The 21,172-nt window shown below is 42.1% G+C and overlaps 1 protein-coding gene across 1 annotated transcript in view; it reads left to right on the forward strand.

Moving 5' to 3' along the window:
- Positions 1–21,172, forward strand: part of CNTNAP2 (contactin associated protein 2) — a 1,969,961-nt gene that overhangs the window by 1,527,317 nt on the left and 421,472 nt on the right. Inside the window, exon 14 of the mRNA XM_060633381.3 lies at positions 10,642–10,798. Within this exon, the coding sequence (XP_060489364.1) occupies positions 10,642–10,798 (157 nt within the window). The remainder of the gene's footprint in view (positions 1–10,641; positions 10,799–21,172) is intronic.

Below are 21,172 nucleotides of genomic sequence, written 5' to 3' on the forward strand. Positions count from 1 at the left end.
GATAAACTAGGCACGAGTCTACTTATTTTATTATTATTCCTAATACTTATATAAACTTATATTTGTGTGTGTAAAATATTTTAACATTTAAACATTTTTAAATTGGATTCCCCATTACTTACAAACTCAAGTACAAAAATCATGAAAGTACCCAAAACCATTTCTCCAACCATACATTCTGCTTCTTTCCAGTGGCCCCGCCAGCCTGACCGATTACCCCCCATAGTTGCAGAAAAAAGTCATTTGTTTTCTGGCTTCATGTCTTGGCCCAGCCATTCAGGAGATGCTGAAACGCTCATATCCTCATCCTGGTTTTCTAGATCCTACCTACCCTTCCATCAAAGCTGCAATCAGACTTCCTCCTCATGGAAACCCTCCAGTCCACCTTGATCCTTGGGAATTGTTTCCTGCTCCGAAATCCTTCAGGACCCATTGCCTGAACCACTCCTATGACATCCAGTGTGTTCCTCCCCACCCCCCATTTTATTATGTGTATGCCCCATTAGATATCAAGGTATAAAACTTTTATCATTGTAAATTATGGAACATAAACATCTTTCCGCTAACTCCAAAGCTTAGGAACCAGGTTTTCACTCCTATTCCCTAAATTGTCTCTCCAGCACTGAAAAGGTGCTTATTGAATATGGAGCATGCCATTTCAACTGCAAAACAATATTTTGCTACTAATTTAAAAAGTTACCTTCCTCTTTTAAATATAAATCAAGCCAAGGTGCATCCATTATCTATCTATCAATAAAAGTCAAGGCACAAGATATCAACTACTTCTGTTTCAATGATGGGCTGGGGTAAGACATGTTTTAATAAATAAATGCAGTTTTAAATGGAAAATAAAAGGAGCAGCCAGTACTCAAGCAAATTATTATCTCTGACATCCAATTTTATACCCTCTTCATTTGTTCTATAAAGAGAAAAAGAAATATTTTAAATAAGTGGTCAAGGGCTTTTCTAGTGAAAAAGAAATATTTTAAATAATTGGTCAAGGGCTTTTCTAGTGAAAAAGACTAGAAAAGTGTATTATTAAATGCTACAAACAGCATGTCGTTGTATCTGATCACTTTGGTATTACTAATCACATTTGTTCCCGGGGCCATGGTACAAAGGAATTAGCCAGAGCGATTGAGGGGGCCACAAACGCCATGACCTCTATGGAAACTGAGGCCAAGTTAACATAGAGGAGTTGGTTCAGTCTGTTCTCTTTAATACTGCTCAGAATAATGAACCCCCTTCTGATCTCTCACTTCAATTCCATTCACATTAATAAAATCTAATTCATTTGAATGGGATTCAAAGTGATTTGATTCAATTCAATCAAATTCTGCTCGGTGGAATCAGTCCTTGATTGAAATCTATTAAGTTTGGTTCAATAAAATAAATTTAAATATTATGCAGTAAAATTAATTTTTAATTAACTAACATTTCAGCTAAGGTCCATTTTGATCTGAACTTCAATTCTCCATTTCTATATTTGGTCCCTATTCAAATTAATAAAATATAGAAGGATCCAACATAATCCTGAAAGATGCACCGTAAGGCTAATCAGCTACATTCATTTCTATTCATCCCTAATCAAATGAGTTTAGTGACATTCAATCAGAGAGAGAGAAATGCTCACCTTTAACTACCATATTGAATGTTTTTATTAAAACTTCAAAATTATGAGTTTTCCCAACTGCACCACACTGTCTGCAGTATGAACTCCATGGGACTTTTTTGGATTCATTCTCCATTTGATCTTTATATTAACAGAGAATAACATGGAATCAGATGGCCAGGAAACAAAAGGGAATGTTGTTATCCAGGTTAATGTTTTTACAAAACGTAGAGACAGCTTGAGATGATAGACCTTTGTATCTATGAGAATGCCAACATGTCTGATGTCTACCTTTATTTTTAAGGTTCTTACTCTGAATAGTAAAACACAGTCCTTAGGACTCAGGGTCATGGTTGTGAAATGGAAAAAGCTCTGGATGGTTGTGACACAAGCTTTACATCTGGAATCAGCTTGAGAAAGTGGAAGCCACCGTGGAAGGCCGTGTTCCTCCTCTCGAATAATATTATAGGTACCAAATGTTGTCTCTTAGGTGACAAATAGCTACTAAGAATAGAGTGAAAAAGAAAGGTTGCAATGAGCACGTTATTCTGAAAAAAATTACTGGGAATTTTAAATGGAGATATTACTGCAATAAACACTTTTCATATCTTTGCTGGAAAATAAAGTCCTAGACTGGTACTCCAATGGCACTTGGGCACTGAGCCTCTCAGTATTCTGTGAACTAATAATGCACACTGTCATCATCTCAGGTCAGTTGTGTGGCAGACCTATCTGACGATAAGGATCATCAGGGTTCTAGTGACCGAGCCCTAAGATTTTCCTCTGAGATTCTTATTCTGTAGATCTTATTTTGTAGGCCGGGGAATCTAGAGGGTCGACAAGAGCCCCAGGTGGATCTCCTCTTAGGTAAATTGGAAACCCTTCTCTGTATTAATGCCCTGCCAGAGGCAAGAAAACACAGCAGCAGTCGCTCCAGGACTTGGCCTCCCAGCCCTCATCTTTCCATGGGGATGCTGAGACTTGGGCTGCCATCGTCTGGCTCCTAGAAGTCATTGCATGAGGACAGACTACATGTGGAAGAAGAGAGGCTGGCTCTATTTAGGCCAGAGAACTCTAGGACGGGCGGCCTGTCCCCTCTTCCAGTTCCTGGGGGCAAGGTGACTTGGCACTAGCTTTAGGGCTTTGCAACCCTTGGATTGTGCCCATCTCATGCTGAAGGAAAAGGGGGATCTGGCCTGCTCGATCTTCCAGATTGTCCAGCAGGCTCTGTAGTGGCTACAGCACCTCTGAAACTCCTCTTTGCTCCAGCCCGGCCAACAGCTTCCTGTAAGGTTTTACCTTCCTTGTTCTCTAGCATGTCTGCATTGCAGGGAAGATTCTCGCAGGTACCAACTGCTGTGTGCACACAGTCTAGAATTACACCAATTAAAGATATCTTGGGGCGCCTGGGGGGCTCAGTCGGTTAGGCGTCCGACTTCAGCTCAGGTCATGATCTCACTCACGGTTGATGAGTTCAAGCCCCAGATCTGGCTCTGTGCTGGCAGCTCAGAGCCTGGAGCCCACTTCCAATTCTGTGTCTCCTTCTCTCTCTGCCCCTCCCTGCTCGTGCTCTCTTTCTGTCTCAAAAATACATAAAAACATCTCTAAAAAAAATTTTTTTAAGATATCTTTATTTAGTACGCCTATTCTCACTATTTGTGGCATGGTGTGGAGCACTGTAGTCAGATCAGAGTGGTCAGCTGAAACTGACCAGTGAAGCGGAGGGAAAAAGACTCAGTGGTGCTTTGGTAAAGACAGAAGGGAGGAGAAAACGGGGGATTTTTCAGAGCGAGAGTCACTTCTTTAGAAATTGGATCCTGCACGATAGGGGGCTTCAAAGAGCCAGGATGCTGCCAAACAGAGGGAACGGTGAGGGGAACTGCCAGCAGGGGGCGGTGGAGCTGAGCGCCGAAGGTGGGTGTCTGCCGCGGTTGTATCTGTTCTAGTTCCTCTGCTAAAAAGCCCCCTGTGATTCTCTAACGGAAGTTGTAGATAAATAGATCGTAGTAGGTAAAATAAAACGAGATTTCACCAGGCTAAAAATATACTTCTTAAGTTTTCATTTTAGAGACAATAAAGCCTCGTGGCATTGTTTTTAATATCTTCTAGAAGTGGATGATACGGAGCTAATTAAATGTCCCAGTGACCCTACTCGGTCTTACCGTAAGAGTGTGCCAGGATAATGTGTATTTAAGCCCATTAAGGTACTTCGTGTAGCCCGGAAGTGTCGAAGAACACATTGTGAAAATCACACAGATGTACCACGTTTTCCTCAAGAGGTCCCCATGCACTTGCCCTTGGGTTTCTGAAACACCTTGTTAGTGGAGAAAATTAGAGAGATCTCTTGGGTTCTTCAAGTCCTCCCTCCTTCTTCCTTCCCCAGTTAGTCATCCAAACAATAATAAACCCTTCAGCATAATGAAACTTGATCTTGAGTACAAACAGTGTAGTGATTCTGTGTAATTCAATCTATATCTGGTTGTTTTAATACAATGTCCCTTACTTTGATAATTCAGCTTCTAGTTAACTTTGAATATGGGCTATCATTACTAATCTTGTGCCGGTGGTTACACCTACTGAATACAGTTAACAAAAATCTGGTCTATTTTGAGATTAGAGAAGTTCTTGAACTCTCGGCGCTGGGTAATTAAATTCTTTCTCTTCTAACCACTTCGTATCCTTGTCTTTTTAAAGTCTTTCCGTCTTTATCATCTTTAACTGCTTTTCCCCCTGAGCCAATTAACAGTAAATAATGACTTATAAAGCAAAAAGTAGCACCTTATTAGCATAGCACTAGAATAAGGCAATTCTTTGTTCAATGAAAATTGAACCATTTTCTTGTTGAATATAAAATAGATGCCAAATTAATAATTTATTTTAGTTACAGTGATTTGATTTAGCCAAATGTGCCAGTGCTAATAACAAAGGGTACAATTTGCTTTTTCCCTGGAATCTGTGTTCTGCTTACTTACTGGCATTCTGCTGTCCGTGGCACATGTGAAAACAGCTAGATAAACATGTTGTACTGTGCTTAATTTATTTTCCTCGGAAGGACTACGAAATAACATTGATTTTGCCCCACCTTAACTGGGAACAGTAGCCATCTAAAGCCATCTGTAACTTGACACAGAGGTGAGGTTTGGGGGGAGAGCTGGGAACTTGGGCTACTCTCACCTGGTCACTAGAGTGTCACCTCCTTGCACTGACCAGAGGAAATGTCAGTTCAGAATCACCCCCCCGCCCCCCCGGATCCCACCCTGGTGTCTAATAAGAGTCCCTCCGTACAGGAAGTGAAGGTCGGCCATGTGAGATTAGTTCAGAGCCTGGATTCCACACAGAGCTTAGGCCTCCTGCTGGAACGCCCACTGCCCAAACAACTTGACAATGAAGCGCCCTCTCTGGGTGCTTCTCCACACTCCCTGCCTCCAGGAATCAGAAGGTTCTCTCTTCTATTTCCCCTACCACACATTTCTCAGAATCTCCTGCTAAAGGAGAGGCTGATAATGATCTTGTTCCTTTTCCTGACAATGTTCTGATTTCTATAAAGAATACTGAGCCACATTCAACTTCTCTCATTCATGCATTTTATCATGATGTCTATAATGAAAATATAACAGTGTTAGGTTGTTCTACTAGTTGCTGGAAGAAATTATTTGAAATTGAGCTGAGGTTTTAGATATATGCTCTTCCAAGGGCTATTTGAATGACAGGGAGGGTGAAGGAGTTTCCTGCCAGAGAGTCCATTAACCCCAGTTCTATAGGTATCTGGTTTGTTTCCTCTCCTGTGTCAGGTGGGTTGGCACCTCCTCGTTCCCCAAACAATGGTAATAACCCAAATTTCCTTTGAAGGAAAGAATTTAGTATTAGGTTACCTTGGAGAGATTCAGTGTGATAAATAAACGTGATAACCAGTCTAGGTCATGCTTCTACATTTCGGGGATCAAGTTGTGATCTGGAAGGCCCCAAGGGCATTTGCAAGGTCAGCATGGTACTGTCCACCTTTGCTCTCTCCCTGTAACATGGCCTAGAGATAGAATCAACAGAGACCTTGTTCAGCTTACTGGCCAGATGGTATGGCTCAGATTTTATAATTTCCATAAGTGGAATTTTTCAAGCCTTGTTTTTTGAAACTCTTGACTGCATCACAAAAAGAGTTTATTATTGGTCATGGTTGCAACGTAGGGAAGCATCTGAATTTCCATGATTTACTCTTTACTGTAATGGAGAGAGAAGGGAGGAGCAAAAACAAAACCAACCAAACAAACAAAGCCACCTTGAAGGTAAAAAGAAAACACAGCTCCCTGTACGCTGGGACATGGCTCAGATAGGAAAAGATAGGGTTTCGGCATGGACCTCATCTCAGAGAGCTGGCTTCTTTTGCCCTTCATAACAGGATACTGGAATCTCTCTCTACTATTTACCAGATCAAGTCAAATACCTTTTTGAAAATTCATATGCCATAAATGATCTTGCAAAGGGAAAAATAATAACTTTTCCAAACTAAGTCAACACAACCGAAAAATCTAGAAATTTGTATGAATTAGAATATTTGTCTAACTCTTTTCCAAGGTCAGTGCATTTGCTCATTTATTACATCAAGGCTGAACCTCCCAGGAGAGTTTCATTGCTTTAAATTGCCCACCTTACAAACAATCCCATTTACAGTTGCACCAAAAAGATCAATATACCTAGCAACAAATCTAACCAAGGAGCTGAAAGACTTAAACTCTAAAACTAAAGACATTAATGAAAGAAATTGAAGATGACTCAAACAAAGGGAAAGATATGTTTCCTTGCTCAAATCCCATGCTCATGGATTAGAAGAACTAATGTTCATACTACCCAAAACAATCTACAGATTCAGTGATTCAGTGCAATCTCTTATCAAAAAGCCAGTAACATTTTTCACAGAACTAGAACAAGTAATCCTAGAGTTTGTGTGGTACCACAAAAGACCCAGGTAGCCAAAGCAATCTTGAGAAGAACAAAACTGCAGGTATCACAATCCCAAATTTTAAGATACTTTATAAAGCTATAGTAATCAAGACAGTGTGTTACTGGAAAAAACAAAACAAAACAAAACAAAAAAACGTAGATCAATTGAAAAGGATCAAGAGCCCAGAAATAAACCCACACTTATATGGGCAATTAATTTACCACAAAAAAGGCAAGAATATACAATGGGGGAAAGACAGCCTCTTTAATAAAAGGTTTTGGGGAAACTGGACAGCTATATGCAAAAGAATGAAACTGGACCACTTTCTTACACCATACACAAAAATAAACTGAAAACGAATTAAAGACCGAAATGTGACACATGAAACCATAAAACTAGTAAAAGAAGACATAGGCACTAACCCCTTAGGCATCAGCGTTAGCAACATATTTGTGGATAGGTCTCTTCAGGAAAGGGAAATAAAAGTAAAAATAAACTGTTGGGACTAGACCAAAATGAAAAGCTTTTGCAAAGCAGAGGAAACCATCAACAAAATGAAAAATCAACCTACTGACTGGGAGAAGATATTTACAGATGATATATCCAATAAGGTGTTAATATCCCAAAAATATAAAGAAATTATACAACTGAACACCAAAAAAACAATAAATAAGTAATCTGATTAAAAAAATGGGCAGAGGATGTGAACAGGATATTTTTGGAAGAAGACATCCAGATGACCAATGAAGAGAAGGTCAACATCACTCATCACCAGGGAAATGCAGATCAAAACCACAAGGAGGGGCGCCTGGGTGGCTCAGTTGGTTAAGCATCCAACTTCAGCTCAGGTAATGATCACATGGCTCGTGAGTTGGAGCCCTGAGTTGGGCTGTCCGAGCTGTCTGTGCTGACAGCTCAGAGCCTGGAGCCTGCTTCAGATTCCCCGTCTCCCTCTCTCTCTGCACCTCCCCTGCTTGCACTCTCTCTCTCTCTCTCTCTCTCTCTCTCTCTCTCTCAAAAGTGAATAAACATTTAAAAAAGTAAAGAAAAAAACATAAGGAGATATCACCTCCTACCAGTCAAATGGCTATTATCAAAATGACAAGAAATAACTAGTGTTGGCAAGGATGTGGACAAAGGAAACCCCGTAAGCTATTGGTGGGAATGTAAATTAGTGCAACCACTGTGGAAAATAGTATGGAAGTTCCTTAAAAAATGAAAAATAGAAATACCATACGATCCAGTAATTCTCCTACTGGGTTTTATGCGAAGAATACAAAAACACTAACTTGAAAAGATATATGCAGCCCTATGTTTATTGTATTATTAACCATAGCCAAGATACAGAAGCAGCCCAAGTGTCCATTGATAGATGAATGGATAAAGAAGATGGTATGTGTCTCTGTGTGTGTGTGTGTCTGTGTGTGTGTGTGTGTGTGTGTGTGTGTGTGTGTGATCGACTATTACTCAACCATAAAAAGAGTGAGATCTTGCCATTTACATGAACATAAATAGACCTAAAGGGTATTATGCTAAATGAAATAAGTCAGAGACAAATAACCATATGATCTCACTTACGTGTGGATTCTAAAAAACAAAACAAATGAACAAGCAAAAAGCCAGACTCATGAATGCAAAGAACACACTGGTGATTGCCAGAAGGGAGGGGGGGTGGAAGATGGGTGAAATGGGTGAAGGAGATTAAGAGGTACAGACTTTGAGTTATAAAATAAATAAGTCACAGGGATGAAGAATACAGCAGAGGGAATACAGTTGATAAATATCGTAATAATGTGTGGTGACAGATGGGGACTGCTCTAACAATGATGAGCACTGAGTAATGTATAGAATGATCGAATCACTAGATTGTACACCTGAAACTAATATAATGTTGTATGTCAACCATACTCCCATAATAAAATAAAAATAAATAATCTACCTTAAAAAAAAAAGACACAACTGCAGCAGTTTTTATGCCATTCCAGTATGGCTCTTGCCTCATTTTTATTTCTGAGCAATCACACAAATACTGGGGCAAGTGCATACCTAGGGTCCTGAAAGGGTGGTTGAGTTATTATAATTGGAATTCCAGCCATATACCTGAAGACTTTGACCAGCCTTCTCGGCTTCCTGGCTGACACTGCCCCCAGTAGGTTCCATTCCCTCCCGGCTTGCTGCAGGAGAAGCTCTTCTTAGGACCTCTCCTTCTCCCATTTTGTTCCCTCCCCTGTCTGTTGCTGCCTAGCTTCTTCTTGCCATCATTCACCTGAAACTCCCCTCAACAAAGTCTCCTGTGAGCGCTGAGCTGTCAAACTAAAAGAAGAAGTTAAGATTCCCATCTTCATGGACTTTGCTCTGAAATCTGACAATTCAGACCACACTGTCTTTTAGAAGTTCTTTGGTTTTTTTCCCTCCACCCTCTCTGACTGCTCCCTTTCCTGACTTCCACCATGGCCATCTGCCTCTTTCTCTTCTCCAAGTGCTCTTATGATCTAAAAGATTCCAACTGCATCTCTCCTGCTACCAGTATTTGCTCATTTACCCTCATGGTTCCTAAAATGGGACCTGCAGCCCAATAATGCTCCTGAGATCCAGACTTCTACATCCAATCGCCTGTTTTATGTATCAAGTCCATCACCCTTTCTTCAACACATTCCCTAAGCTTCTCATCTTCCTCCCCCATTATCTTGGTGAAACGCATCACCCAAGCCAGAAGCCTGGGATTATTCCACAACACCTTCTTCCTGTCCTCTCTGCCACCCTAATCCCAACAGTCCTACACCAATTATACTTTGCTAATCTCTTCCTATTTTCTCTTCCTCTCCGTTTCCACTACTATTTTATTATTTCTCTTCTGTATTAACGTGGAAGCATCACCTCTGGCCTCCCTGACTTTATCCCCTGGAAATTTTTCACCTTACTATAGATCTTTGAGATACAGATTTGATTATGATAATTCCCTGCTTAAAATCCTTTAATTGGCTCACATGATTTACAGGATGAAGTTCAATCTCTTTAAGTTGGGAGGAAATAAACACTGAAAAGCAAGAATAAGCCAGTGCAAAGTAACTTCTTATTTAGACAAAGATTTTTTTGTGATATGCCCTCATCTCCCATCTATTACTACCTACCCCTGCTACCCTTTCAGCCTTTTTCTACCATATTCTACCCACATACTCCTATATATTTTTTCCATATAGAACTTTACCTCTCAGTCTTTTTACATTCTGCTCCCTCTTCCTACAAGCCTTTACCTCTCTTACATCCTTATTCACCCAAGTAATGCCCACTCAGCCTTCAACACATAGCTCAAATACTTTACCTTCTCTGGGAAACTTTTCTTCATGACCTCTTTTCCCTCATTCAGGCTCCCGTGTGTCATAAATCTTGTTAAACTCAATCTTTATCTCCATCATGCTGCCAAGTTTCTTAGAGTGTTTGACATGCAGTGGAAACTCAAGCACTGTTTGATGAGTGGATAAATGAAGGAATACATGAGTGCATATTAGGCCAAATAACAAAAAGGAAAGTGTATTACGTAAGAATGTTGTACAATATCTTGTGAGATACAGTGTCACACTTCTGGTTTGGGAGCAGATCCGTGGTGTGATTGAAAGAATCACTTCGCCTCTCTAGACCTCAGTTTCCTTACCTGCAAAATAAGGAGATCGCCTTAAGACACAATGAAGGTCATCTGGCTCTAATAGTCAGTGATCCCCCAGACTCTCATGTCACAGAAGAGCGCGGCTAGTCGTGAGCTCAGCTGTAATTTACAGAATCAGTGCATGGTCTATATGCCTTCATCAGGAGTGTCCCCATATGGCCAGCACTGGGGGGGCACCTAAGTTCCTGAAGCTTCAAGTTCAAAGTGTCTTCCAGGGAAGGAGGTGCACATTCTGGTGGGGAAACTTACCATTGCCCATCGTGATTTTTTTTAAATATTCCTATTATTGAAACACGTTTACTTTTAAAGAGGGTAAAGTGATGTTCGGTCTACCGGACCGCGATGGTACCTCTGGGTGCAAGGGTGTGCGTGTGGCATTAAAGCGGGCGTGCCTCATCTACCTGACTGTGCCGTTTCCTTTTCTCATAGATGGAAGTCCTTACACCTGGTGGGTCGGCAAGGCCAACGAGAAGCATTACTACTGGGGCGGCTCTGGGCCCGGGATCCAGAAGTGTGCGTGCGGCATAGAGCGAAACTGCACAGACCCAAAGTACTACTGTAACTGCGATGCGGATTACAAGCAGTGGTGAGTGCATGCTCCCCTCCCCACGGGCCTTCAGGTCAGAGCGATTCGGTAGAAGAGACCATTTGAAAATTGCTGAAATAATAGGACAATAGGGTAGCAGTGTCTGGGAAGTAACCCAGGTGACAAATGTCAGGAACGCACCAAAAAACATAAAAGCAGAAAGAGGTCAGCATTACAGCAGGTGCGTTCAGAAATAAACAGGCACAAAATTGATGCGTTCCCATTTTATTCAGAGAGAAGAATAATGAGCCATGTAGAAGATGGTGCTTTACGTTATGAAACGTGCTTAGTAACAACAGAGGGAATGGCCGTGGGCAGGGAGCCCATCGGCAGGCGTATGAGAGCATCCCCGGTAAATGGTCTCCTTCCACCTCCTGCAATGTTTGCTTTGAGAAGCTGCCTGAGAGAAAAAGAGGAGGGGGAAGGGAAAGGAGAACGTCATTCTTTGCTCTATCTTGAGCAACAGTGTTTGCCCATCTACTGTTTCTTCATGCCTTGAACTGTTTATAACTCTGATACAGATCAAGTTCAGGAAAGATCCATCTTGGGTTTCTTCCGTCCCTCTCCTGGCTTTTGTTCTGCTTCACAGTGAATGGCTGGGTCTGCATCTGTAACAGATAAAGATAAAATCAGCTGTCATTCCGTGTGCAAAACAGAGGCCCCGGGACTTTAGGTGAAAGTCTGTAAACCCAAGTGCGTCTTTCCCCAGAAATACACATCACACACCTGCTTCTCACAATTTCAGAAGCAGGGAGGACCCTCTGTGCTCCTCTCCTGCCCCCGGCCAGCAGCAGAGAGCAGGGCTCCGAATTTTCCCAAGAACAACCACAGGTTACTTCCGTCTGCTTCTGGTTCACACTACTTAGAAAGACAATTTACAAGACAAGTTCATTCTACCGGTTAACAGAAAACTAATTCTAATTGTAAACTTTTACGATTTCTAGGTAGGGCGTCTACCTATTTTCCAGATTTTCTCTCAGCAAATGAAATGAATTAGCAAGGCTGTATATTTCAGTGTTTTAGAATCGCGTGTGCACGTGCATGTGCGTGCATGTGCAAGTAGCTACCATTACTCTTTGATCGTGGTTTATTGTAAAGAGAAAAACATGATACTCAATTTTTAAGTTTATTTGTTCGGAAGTTGTCTCTACACACACATTCACACACTCCGCAAAGACTGGAAGTCAGGAGAACAGAAGCCAAAGGCAGGGCTCTGAAGTTGACTTTTCATTCATTAAGTCAGTCTACCATCACTCAGAAGATATTGATTGAACATCTTATGTACCAGGTACTGGGGATAAAACACTGAATGACAAGGACAAGAATCCCTGCCTTGACCTATGTTCTTGTTGTCGCTTGTTACTGGTGTGTGTGTCCTTAAGCAAGTTCCATAGACTCGGATTCATTAGTCAGTTCAACGTTGAATCCCAGGCCCTTCGAGAAGCTGACTGTGTCCTCTCCAAGAAGGAGAAGTGGGAGCATTGTCCCAGGTGGCTCATTGTCTAGCAACGCGGAGGGTTCATCCTACCACAGAAGACAGTTGACATATTCGGAAAAAGGGAAATCTTGTGCATATAGCCAAGTGAAATTCATTTTTATCAGACATCCTGATGAGTGCTAGGGATACAATGGTAAATAGAACTTGCGTCTTGTCCTGAAAGGGCTCAAAAACCAGTTGGAGGAAAAAAAAAACCCACAGAAACAGGCAGCATAATACAATCCGTGCTCTGATGAAGGTATTACAGGATACACCAAAACCAGTGGAAGAAAATTTAAGTCTGACTGAGGGAGTGGAGGGAGCGGTTAGTAAGGTGCTCACAGGAAGAAGGATGCTTGAGAGAGAAGAAAGAGTTTGCTGGGCACACTCATCCTTGTAAGATTGTCTTGGAGGAGAAGCAGTTTGAGCAACCGTCCGCACAGTAGATTTGGAATGCAGTGTGGACAAGAGGAGCCACAGTAACGCTAAGCATGTGGGCAGTACGACATCAGCACTTCCATTCTTTGCGGGGCATGGTGGGAGTTTGGATTTCCCAGTGATGAGCCCTGTGGAGGTAGGCTTGATGGAGCAGGCAGAGGGGGAGGGGGATGTCACAACAGTCCTTGAAAGACATCAAGGGCTTAAGGTGAAACGAAGGCACAGCCACAAAGGAGGAAAGTGTATGAGATGTTGTGACGTGTCTAGCAAATTTGATAGTTAGGCCTCTGTGAGAAGTAGGGGAGGAATGTGGGTAGGCTGCCCCTTGGGCACCTGGAAATGGAGTGGAAGCAGGGCCATGCATCAGGCTAAGGAATAAAGCTTTGAGCCAGTAGATGGTGAGTTCCGCTTGGAAAGTATTAAGTTGGAGGTGACAGCATAACATCATGTCTAAATCCAGAGAGGTGCCATTAATGGGATTGCCGGTAAGAAATAGAGACTTCAGAGAAATGCCTTTGCATCTGAAATCATTTCCAAGAACATACCCGAATTCAGATCAAAGATGAGCAGACTCATCGCAGACAGACCTATTCGACGGCACTCACACACATTGCTCTGGCAAGACGTGATCGGATCGTAACCGTTGACAGTTTCTCGGGGCCCCAGACACCCCACCCCTTTGCTTCTGTGAAACTTGTCTGATGTCCCCTTTAACAGAAGCACTATCTTTTGAGAAAACTGAAATATATAATGAATATGTTCACCATAAATAGCTATTAAAAGGATCTTCCCTATTTAGCACGAGAAAGAAAGCTTTTGGTGATGTCTTGTTGGTCTTTGAATTCACCAGCACCTGGCAAAGGCCTTGCTATGTGGATGCTTTACAAATGACATAGACTTGACACTTTTGAGGGAAGCTTTCAACCACTCTGAAACACAGATTTGTTGTCTGTATAATAAAAATAAATCTTGATTGGCAGACTTCTGTGCGAGTAAACGGATTATAGGATATGAAAACATTCTGTAAATTGTATAATATGGGATACATAGCTATTTGCAATTCTTAATTATATAATTTTCAGTGCAAGTCTTCATGATTCCAAATGAATCTTTAGAGGGGCGCCTGGGTGGCTCATTCGGTTAAGCGTCTGACTTCAGCTCAGGTCAGGTTCTCGCGGTTCGTGGGTTCGAGCCCCGTGTCGGGCTCTGTGCTGACAGCTCAGAGCCTGGAGCCTGCTTCGGATTCTGTGTCTCCCTCTTTCTCTGCCTCTCCCCTACTCATGCCCTGTCTCTTTCTCTCTCTCTCTTTCTTTCCCTCTCTCTCTCTCTCTCTCTCTCTCTCCCCCCCCAAAAATAAATACACATTTATTTTAAACATTAGAGTAGGACATATTATTTTTACTATTTGCATGTTGAATGCAACCCTAGCTAAAGTTGTTAACAATTTTACAGTTGCATAAATTTATAGTTGCATAAATTTACAGTTGCATAAATTGGGGCACAGGAAAATTTAAATAAATTTCCAAAAATTATATTAGAAATGAGAAACAGAGAGAAGGCTAAGACCCAGATTTCCAAACTTCCGGTTCAATGTTTTCCTATAATATCATGATCAAGGAAGACTACTCACATTGTTTTTCCATCTTTTTAATGATTTATGAATTTAGTGTCTAACTAGCCGTATGTGAATTTTAAACTTGAAGTTTAACCAAACAGACTACATGTCTTATGTTCTTTTTTTTTCTAGAGGAACTCTAAAACTTAGATTAGGCATTTATTCTTATTTATTAGAGTAAAATACACAAAAATGGAGCTGGGATAAATGAGATTATAGCTCAGGACACAAGTGGGCCTCGTAGCAAAGCTATGATGACCTACGAGAACTCTCACCATCTCCGTGATTGCCTGATTATCTGTGCCGTGAGAAGTTTTGCACAGTTATTTCTGAGACTGAACGTAATTTAACATTTATGATTTACTATTCTCAGCAACAGTAAATATTCCCACCTACCGTGCCAGAACCCTAATTAAGTGAGCCTTGGTCTCAGCTAAGTGCCCACCACTGGGTAATTCGTGGTCTCTTGCCGCCTGACTCAATGAGCTCACTCATCACATCTGAAATTAGCAATGCCAAAAATGGAATTACCAGTGAAGGCGTGCTAGTCATTGCTTCACTTCCCTTTTCTCGTTGCACTTGGAGAATTTCTGGGTAACTGTGTGCGGGCCAACATGAGCCCATACACCGGGGGAAATGAGGGAGGTGAAAAGCTATTAACACAGTCTTTGTGTTACAGTCAGGGAGCAGTTCCCACCTCCGTCTTAGAAAAGACCAGGTACATACTAACTTGTGCCCCATTCCATTGGCCCTGAATGGAGTTGGCTTGTCTTCCTGGGCTAGAAATAGAAATAAGCCATGACCAACTTTACATAGACAGCAGAACCTCTTTAATGCTTTGAAACCAGAAACATTGGGCTCAGCTTCCTACCAACAACTGTTAAGTACTTTGAATGTTTTGAAAAGGAATCATTATATATTTTCTCACCGTTTATAAACAGTTTCATCTCATCTTTGATAGCGTCTTTCCATGAAACGTCTTTACTTTTACTCAAAGTGAAATGCTTGCGTGTGCGTTCTTGTTTGCCATGTGGCTCAGATCACGATAGTGAACGTTTGGGGATGTTAATCACGTGTCAGACAGTTTCAAGAGCTCCAATGTTCCATGTCATTGACACATTACAGTGACCCTACGATTAAGGTGCTTACTTTATGCTCATTTTACAAATCAGGAAATTAAGTCCCAGAGAGGTTAAGTTACTTCCCCAAGGTCACACAGCTAACAAGTGGGAGAACCACAATTCGAAAACTCCAGACTCATGCTGAGATATTCTGCAGCCAGGCATAAACTCTGTAAAAATTTTTAAATATGCTCTGTGTAGAGTGTGGCAAACAAGCCGCCTTATAGAGGCAATTTGCTGGGGCGCCTGGGTGGCTAAGTCCGTTAAGTGTCCGACTTCAGCTCAGGTGATGATTTTACGGTTCGTGCGTCCGAGCCCCACATCGGGCTCTGTGCTGACAACTCGGAGCCTGGATCCTGCTTCAGATTCTGTCTCCCTCTCTCTGCCCCTCCTCTGCTCATGCTCTCTCTCTCTCTCTCTCTCTCTCTCTCAAAAATAAATATTAAAATAAGGGCAATTTGCTATCAAACCTTTAACAGATATTCTTTGAACTTTTTACTATATGGCATTTTAGTTTCTTAAATAAATACAAACAAATGTAGGTACTTTTCTCCCCATTTTTTATAGCAGCCAAGACAAAACAAACCCAAACAGAAATTTCCATCAATAGAATCTTAAGTAATTATATTATTGGGTTGTTGAAGGAAGGAAGGAAGTAGATACACAAACACTTGCATAGAAAAATAGCCAAAGTAAAAATACAAAAAAGAAAGCTGAAGAATATACAATATGAGTCTGTTTTTGTAAAAAAAATACACATACAGCCATAACCCTTATACACATATAGGCAAGTTCTGGAAACCATACAAAATAAACTATTTTTTTTAATGTTTATTTATTTATTTTGAGAGAGAGAGAGAGAGAGAGAGAGTGCATGAGTGGGGGGCGGGGTCAGGAGCAAGAATCCCAAACAGGCTCCACACTCAGCACAGAGCCCGACGTGGGGCTCGAACTCATGAACCACGAGATGGTGACCTGAGCCGAAACCAAGAGTCAGACGCTTAACTGACTGAGCCACCCAGGTGCCCCATTGTGCTAATTCTTGTTAATGGTTTACTTTGCGGGTATCTGGGTGTTTCAGTCAGGTAAGTAAGTGACAGGCTCTTGATTCTGACTTAGGTCATGATCTCACAGCGGTGAGCTGGAACCCCTCGTTGGGTTCCATGCTGACAGTGCAGAGCCTGCCTGGGATGCGCGCTCTCTCTCTCTCTCTCTCTCTCTCTCTCATTCTCTCTCCCTCCCTCTCTCTCTGCCCCTCCCACATTCACTCTCTCTCTAAATAAGTAAATAAGCTTAAAAAAAAGAGTTAACCCAGTAGACGAAGGATATGGAGTCTTGTCTTTATCCCATTCTACATCTTATTTACCCTTTGGATTTTTGGCCATGATTATAGTTAACCTGTTTGATTAAAATTTCTAAAAGTAGTTTCCAAATCTTATATGGAAAAGTAAGGGCCCTCACAGGCATCCCATTACATAACAAAACAATATTAAACCAGACTCTTAAGAAAGCAGATAGAAGAATAATGTTCACTAACAGCACAAAAGGTACTCTATTCTTGATTCTGTTGTCCCCAGTATTGGGGTGAGTTTCTAGGAAAGCTGGAGAGTGCTCCTCTCCCATGTAGCACAGTGAAACACAACATCTAGGCCACTAGCCTTTACCTACCTGCAGAAGACTATGGTTTATCTCGATCTGAATTCTGTAAAACTCATGCTGGTGCTGTTAATCCTTCTGGGATCCTGCTTGAGACAACATTCTCAGTCGTCTGATTCTCAGTCGTCTGATTCTCGCCTATTAGAGGATGTGATATTATGAATAGTATGGGCATCAGTTATGAGTAATGCTCTTCTGGTCGCGAAACCAACCAAAACAGTAGCCAATATTCAAATAAACGTGTGTGTGTGTGTGTGTGTGTGTGTGTGAAATGAAATATTAAAATGGGTAGTTATCTATACGTTTCCTTTTTAGAGACATAAATGGAGCTGACCTTCTAATCTAATGAAGGCTCTCTTTCTTCATTTAAGTTAAGCTTTGCTTAAAAAAACACAAAGAAAGATGGGGTACCTGGGTGGCTCAGTTGGTTGAGCATCCGACTTCGGCTCAGGTCATGATCTCACTGCTCCTGAGTTTGAGCCCCACATCGGGCTCTGTGCTGACAGCTTAGAGCCTGGATCCTGCTTCGGATTCTGTCTCTGTCTCTCTGCCCCTCCCCCGCGCTTGCTTTCTCTCTCTCTCAAATATAAATAAATATTTTTTAAAATTTTTTTTAAAAGCAAAGACAGAAAAAGGAAACTTTAAACTGACGGGGCCCCAGAGTTTCAGTGTATTTCAGCACAGTGCAGATTTCAGACATGTTCCATGACCCCCTGGATTTTAGTCCTCCTACTTCCTCTCTGAAGTCTACCGGTCAGATTTCCTGCACCGTGAAGTTGCATCTAAATAGGATATTCCTCGAAAGCCTAGCAGCTAAGCTCGTTTAGAAGTGTAACTACTTTTCAATATGTGGGTCGGGGCTAAGAGCTCCAGGCGAGGGCTTCTGCTCTTTCATTAGGAATTCACCCTGAGATGTGAAATAGGAAATATGAGCGAGGCACAGGTAGGCGGGTGCTGGAGAGTTCCAGATGCCAAGCAGCCCTGCAAGTTGAAAGACCTCTTAGCGATGGGGGTAGGGAAATGCCTCTCCCCATTTCCAGAGGAAAGCATAAAAATGATACATTGTATTCTGTCTCAGGGATATTTTGGTGCCAACTTGCTTGGCACAGTATAGAACCTCCTGTCACCTCATGGATTGTATCATGACAGAAAGGTAATTGGGCACCGGAGAAGATGTCAGCAGAGTGTCAATATGGTTTGACCACTGCCCCTAAATAATATTGATGACAGGAAAGGGAGAGGGATTAATCAGGTGTGAGCCTGTCAGATGTTCGGAGCGCTCTGCAGTTCCAGAGAAAGATGCACCCCACCGACAGAATGCTAAATGGACTCCCGACAGAAGACATTATTTAGCCATCTCGCGAAAAACAGAACGAAGACGCAAGAAGGCTTTCTGAGAAAAGCGTAGTTCATTTTCCATCACCTCTCCCCAGCACGCTTTAAAAAGAGGGCGATCTCTTCTATTTTCTGGGATGAAAAAAAAAATTGCGGTCTCCCTAAAAGTCGACCATGAGTAAAGAAAGGATCAAGTTAAAAGCCACGTCATTCAGTTTAAGGCGAAGGGCCAGGCAAGCAGTTTTGGGGCCCCGTGGCAAGCGGGTCGTGGGGGTGCCACATGTGACACAGCCCGTTTGTTTGCTTGCCCTGTGTCCTTCCGGAAGGTGAAATCCATTCCACGTGAAACTCACCATCACACCCTCCTTACCGCCTCTCCTGGGCCTTTCGCAGATGCCTGGCCCTCTGTGGTTCCAGCTTGTCTCTTGCTACGGCTCACTTCTAAACCTGACCTCGGAGCAGTACTGTAGCAACCTCCCAAAATAATTGCGAAGCTTGACGCTCCCCATCCAACGACTTTATAACTGTGGTTATCACCGTCTGGCTTCATAGAAACTAGGATCACCTAGGAAGCACTGAAAATTACTGATCATCAGGCCCTGCCTCAGAGTAATCAAACCCAAATCTCTGAGGGTCAGGTCTGGCCATCCCGGATTCTGCACACTTCCAGAATTTCGAGTGTGTGGCCAGGGCTAAGAACCAGCAATTTCTGGTTAACTTGAACTGCACGTAATAAAAAGAATATATAAAGAAATAAGCTTTAAGCAAGATGAAAGCTTATTTCCCTTTTATGTAAAAGTAGCCCACACTCCTCCCACAACCTGCTCTGGTGTTCTTAGAGTTTGACCACATCCTCAGGCTCCAGTAGGGCTTCCAGTGCTCTGGCCGTCACATTCACATTCACATTCCAGGCAGAAGGTGAGATCTCCAGAGTCTCTTCCCATCTTACCATCCCAGCTTGACCTCACTGTCCACCACGGCCATTCTGAGAACGTGTGTACTTCCTCATCGCCGGCCTGCACCTAAAATATCCCATCTCATGTCTGCGGAGCAAACATCACTCACCGCTGAAGATCAGCTTCCATGCTTATTTCTCGAGGAGCTCTCCCCCACTTTGCCCACACCCCCCCCCCCAACATCTAGCCAAAACCTGTTACTTAAAAGCTTGCCTCCCTAGGGGCACCTGGGTGGCTCAGTCGGTTGAGTGTCCGACTTCGGCTCAGGTCACGATCTTGCGGTCCGTGAGTTCGAGCCCCACGTCGGGCTCTGTGCTGACAGCTCAGAGCCTGGAGCCTGTTTCGGATTCTGTGTCTCCCTCTCTCTCTGCCCCTCCTCTGTTCATGCTCTGTCTCTGTCTCAAAAATAAATAAACATTAAAAAAATTTTTTTAAATAAAAGCTTGCCTCGCTCGTTCCCAAAGCCAATTTATTATAATGTTATTTTGTATCTTACCTATAACTATTTGTCTCCTCTCTCAAACTGTAAGCCTCACGAGGCCAAACCCCACACCTCATTCCTGTTTATAAATCCTCTGTGCCTGTCGCTAGCTACTCAGCAACTATCTACAATTTGATTTAAACCTGTAGCTCTTTAGAGATTTAATTTTTTTTTTTACTGTGTGTAAACTTTCCTTTTGTCATGAAACATAATGCACAAGAGATGCCCATACTTGACTCTTTGAAGATATTCTTTTTACTCTGGGCGGCGAAAATTGGAAAGTGATTTTGTATTTGAGTAGTAATGTAATTCCACCAAGATAGCTCTTAAAATGCTAATAATATGCATATACAAATACGTGTATCTATTCTTTTATATTCATTTACACGTATCTACATATATGTTAAATATACATATGGCATTATTATATATGATGTATAATAAGTTTATTCATTTTTTGGAAGCATGCTCATTGTGTTCAGCTAGCTAAATGCCTTATATTAATATGAAATAATTTACTCTGTATGCAAGAAGGTAAATGATTGAGATGGAAATACAGGACACTTGGAGAATGAGAGGAGATGTACCCAGATAATAATACTTTTCTGCCTATCTTTGTCATCACTGAGAAGGGTGTACCCCTACTATAGGCAGTGTGTGTGTTAGGCAGGATAATGGTCCCCAAAGATGTTCAGGGTCTGATTTCCAGAACCCATTACCATGTTACCTTACATGGCAGAAGGGGCTTTGCAGATGGATGAAGGGTAAAAACCTTGAGATGTGAGGTTGGTGAACTGTCTCATCAAAAGAGTACTTAGAAATGAAGAACATGTCCCAGCTGTGGAGAGAAGGAAATCTGGTGATGGAAGGAAGATCGGAGAGAGCCTAGATTGCTATCTTTGCAGATGAAGGAGGGGATCCGTGAGCCATGCCTGTGGGTATCGTGTAGACGCTGAAAAAGGCAAGGGAAATGGATTGTCCCCCAGAAATTCCAGAAAGAAACTGAGCCCTGACAACACCTTGATTTTAGTCCAGTCGGACTCATGCTGGAGTATTAATCTATAGAACTGTAAGAGAACAGCTCTCTGCTGTTTTCAGACCCTTGGTTTCTGGTCATTTGCTATGGCAGCAATAGAAAACCGACAGACCTACTTTCTACTATGGTTGGTGTCACTGAAAACACCCTGCAAAACTTTTTCTCCCTCATGTTGGTGTAGAGTCAAGGTTGACTGGTAGACTAGCCTTGAAGCAAATTTAAAAAGAACGTCCTTAAAAGTAATCTTATGGCCAAAGCC

Source organism: Panthera onca, chromosome A2 (assembly GCF_046562875.1).
Source record: "Panthera onca isolate mPanOnc1 chromosome A2, mPanOnc1 haplotype 2, whole genome shotgun sequence".
Classification (NCBI taxonomy): domain Eukaryota; kingdom Metazoa; phylum Chordata; class Mammalia; order Carnivora; family Felidae; genus Panthera; species Panthera onca.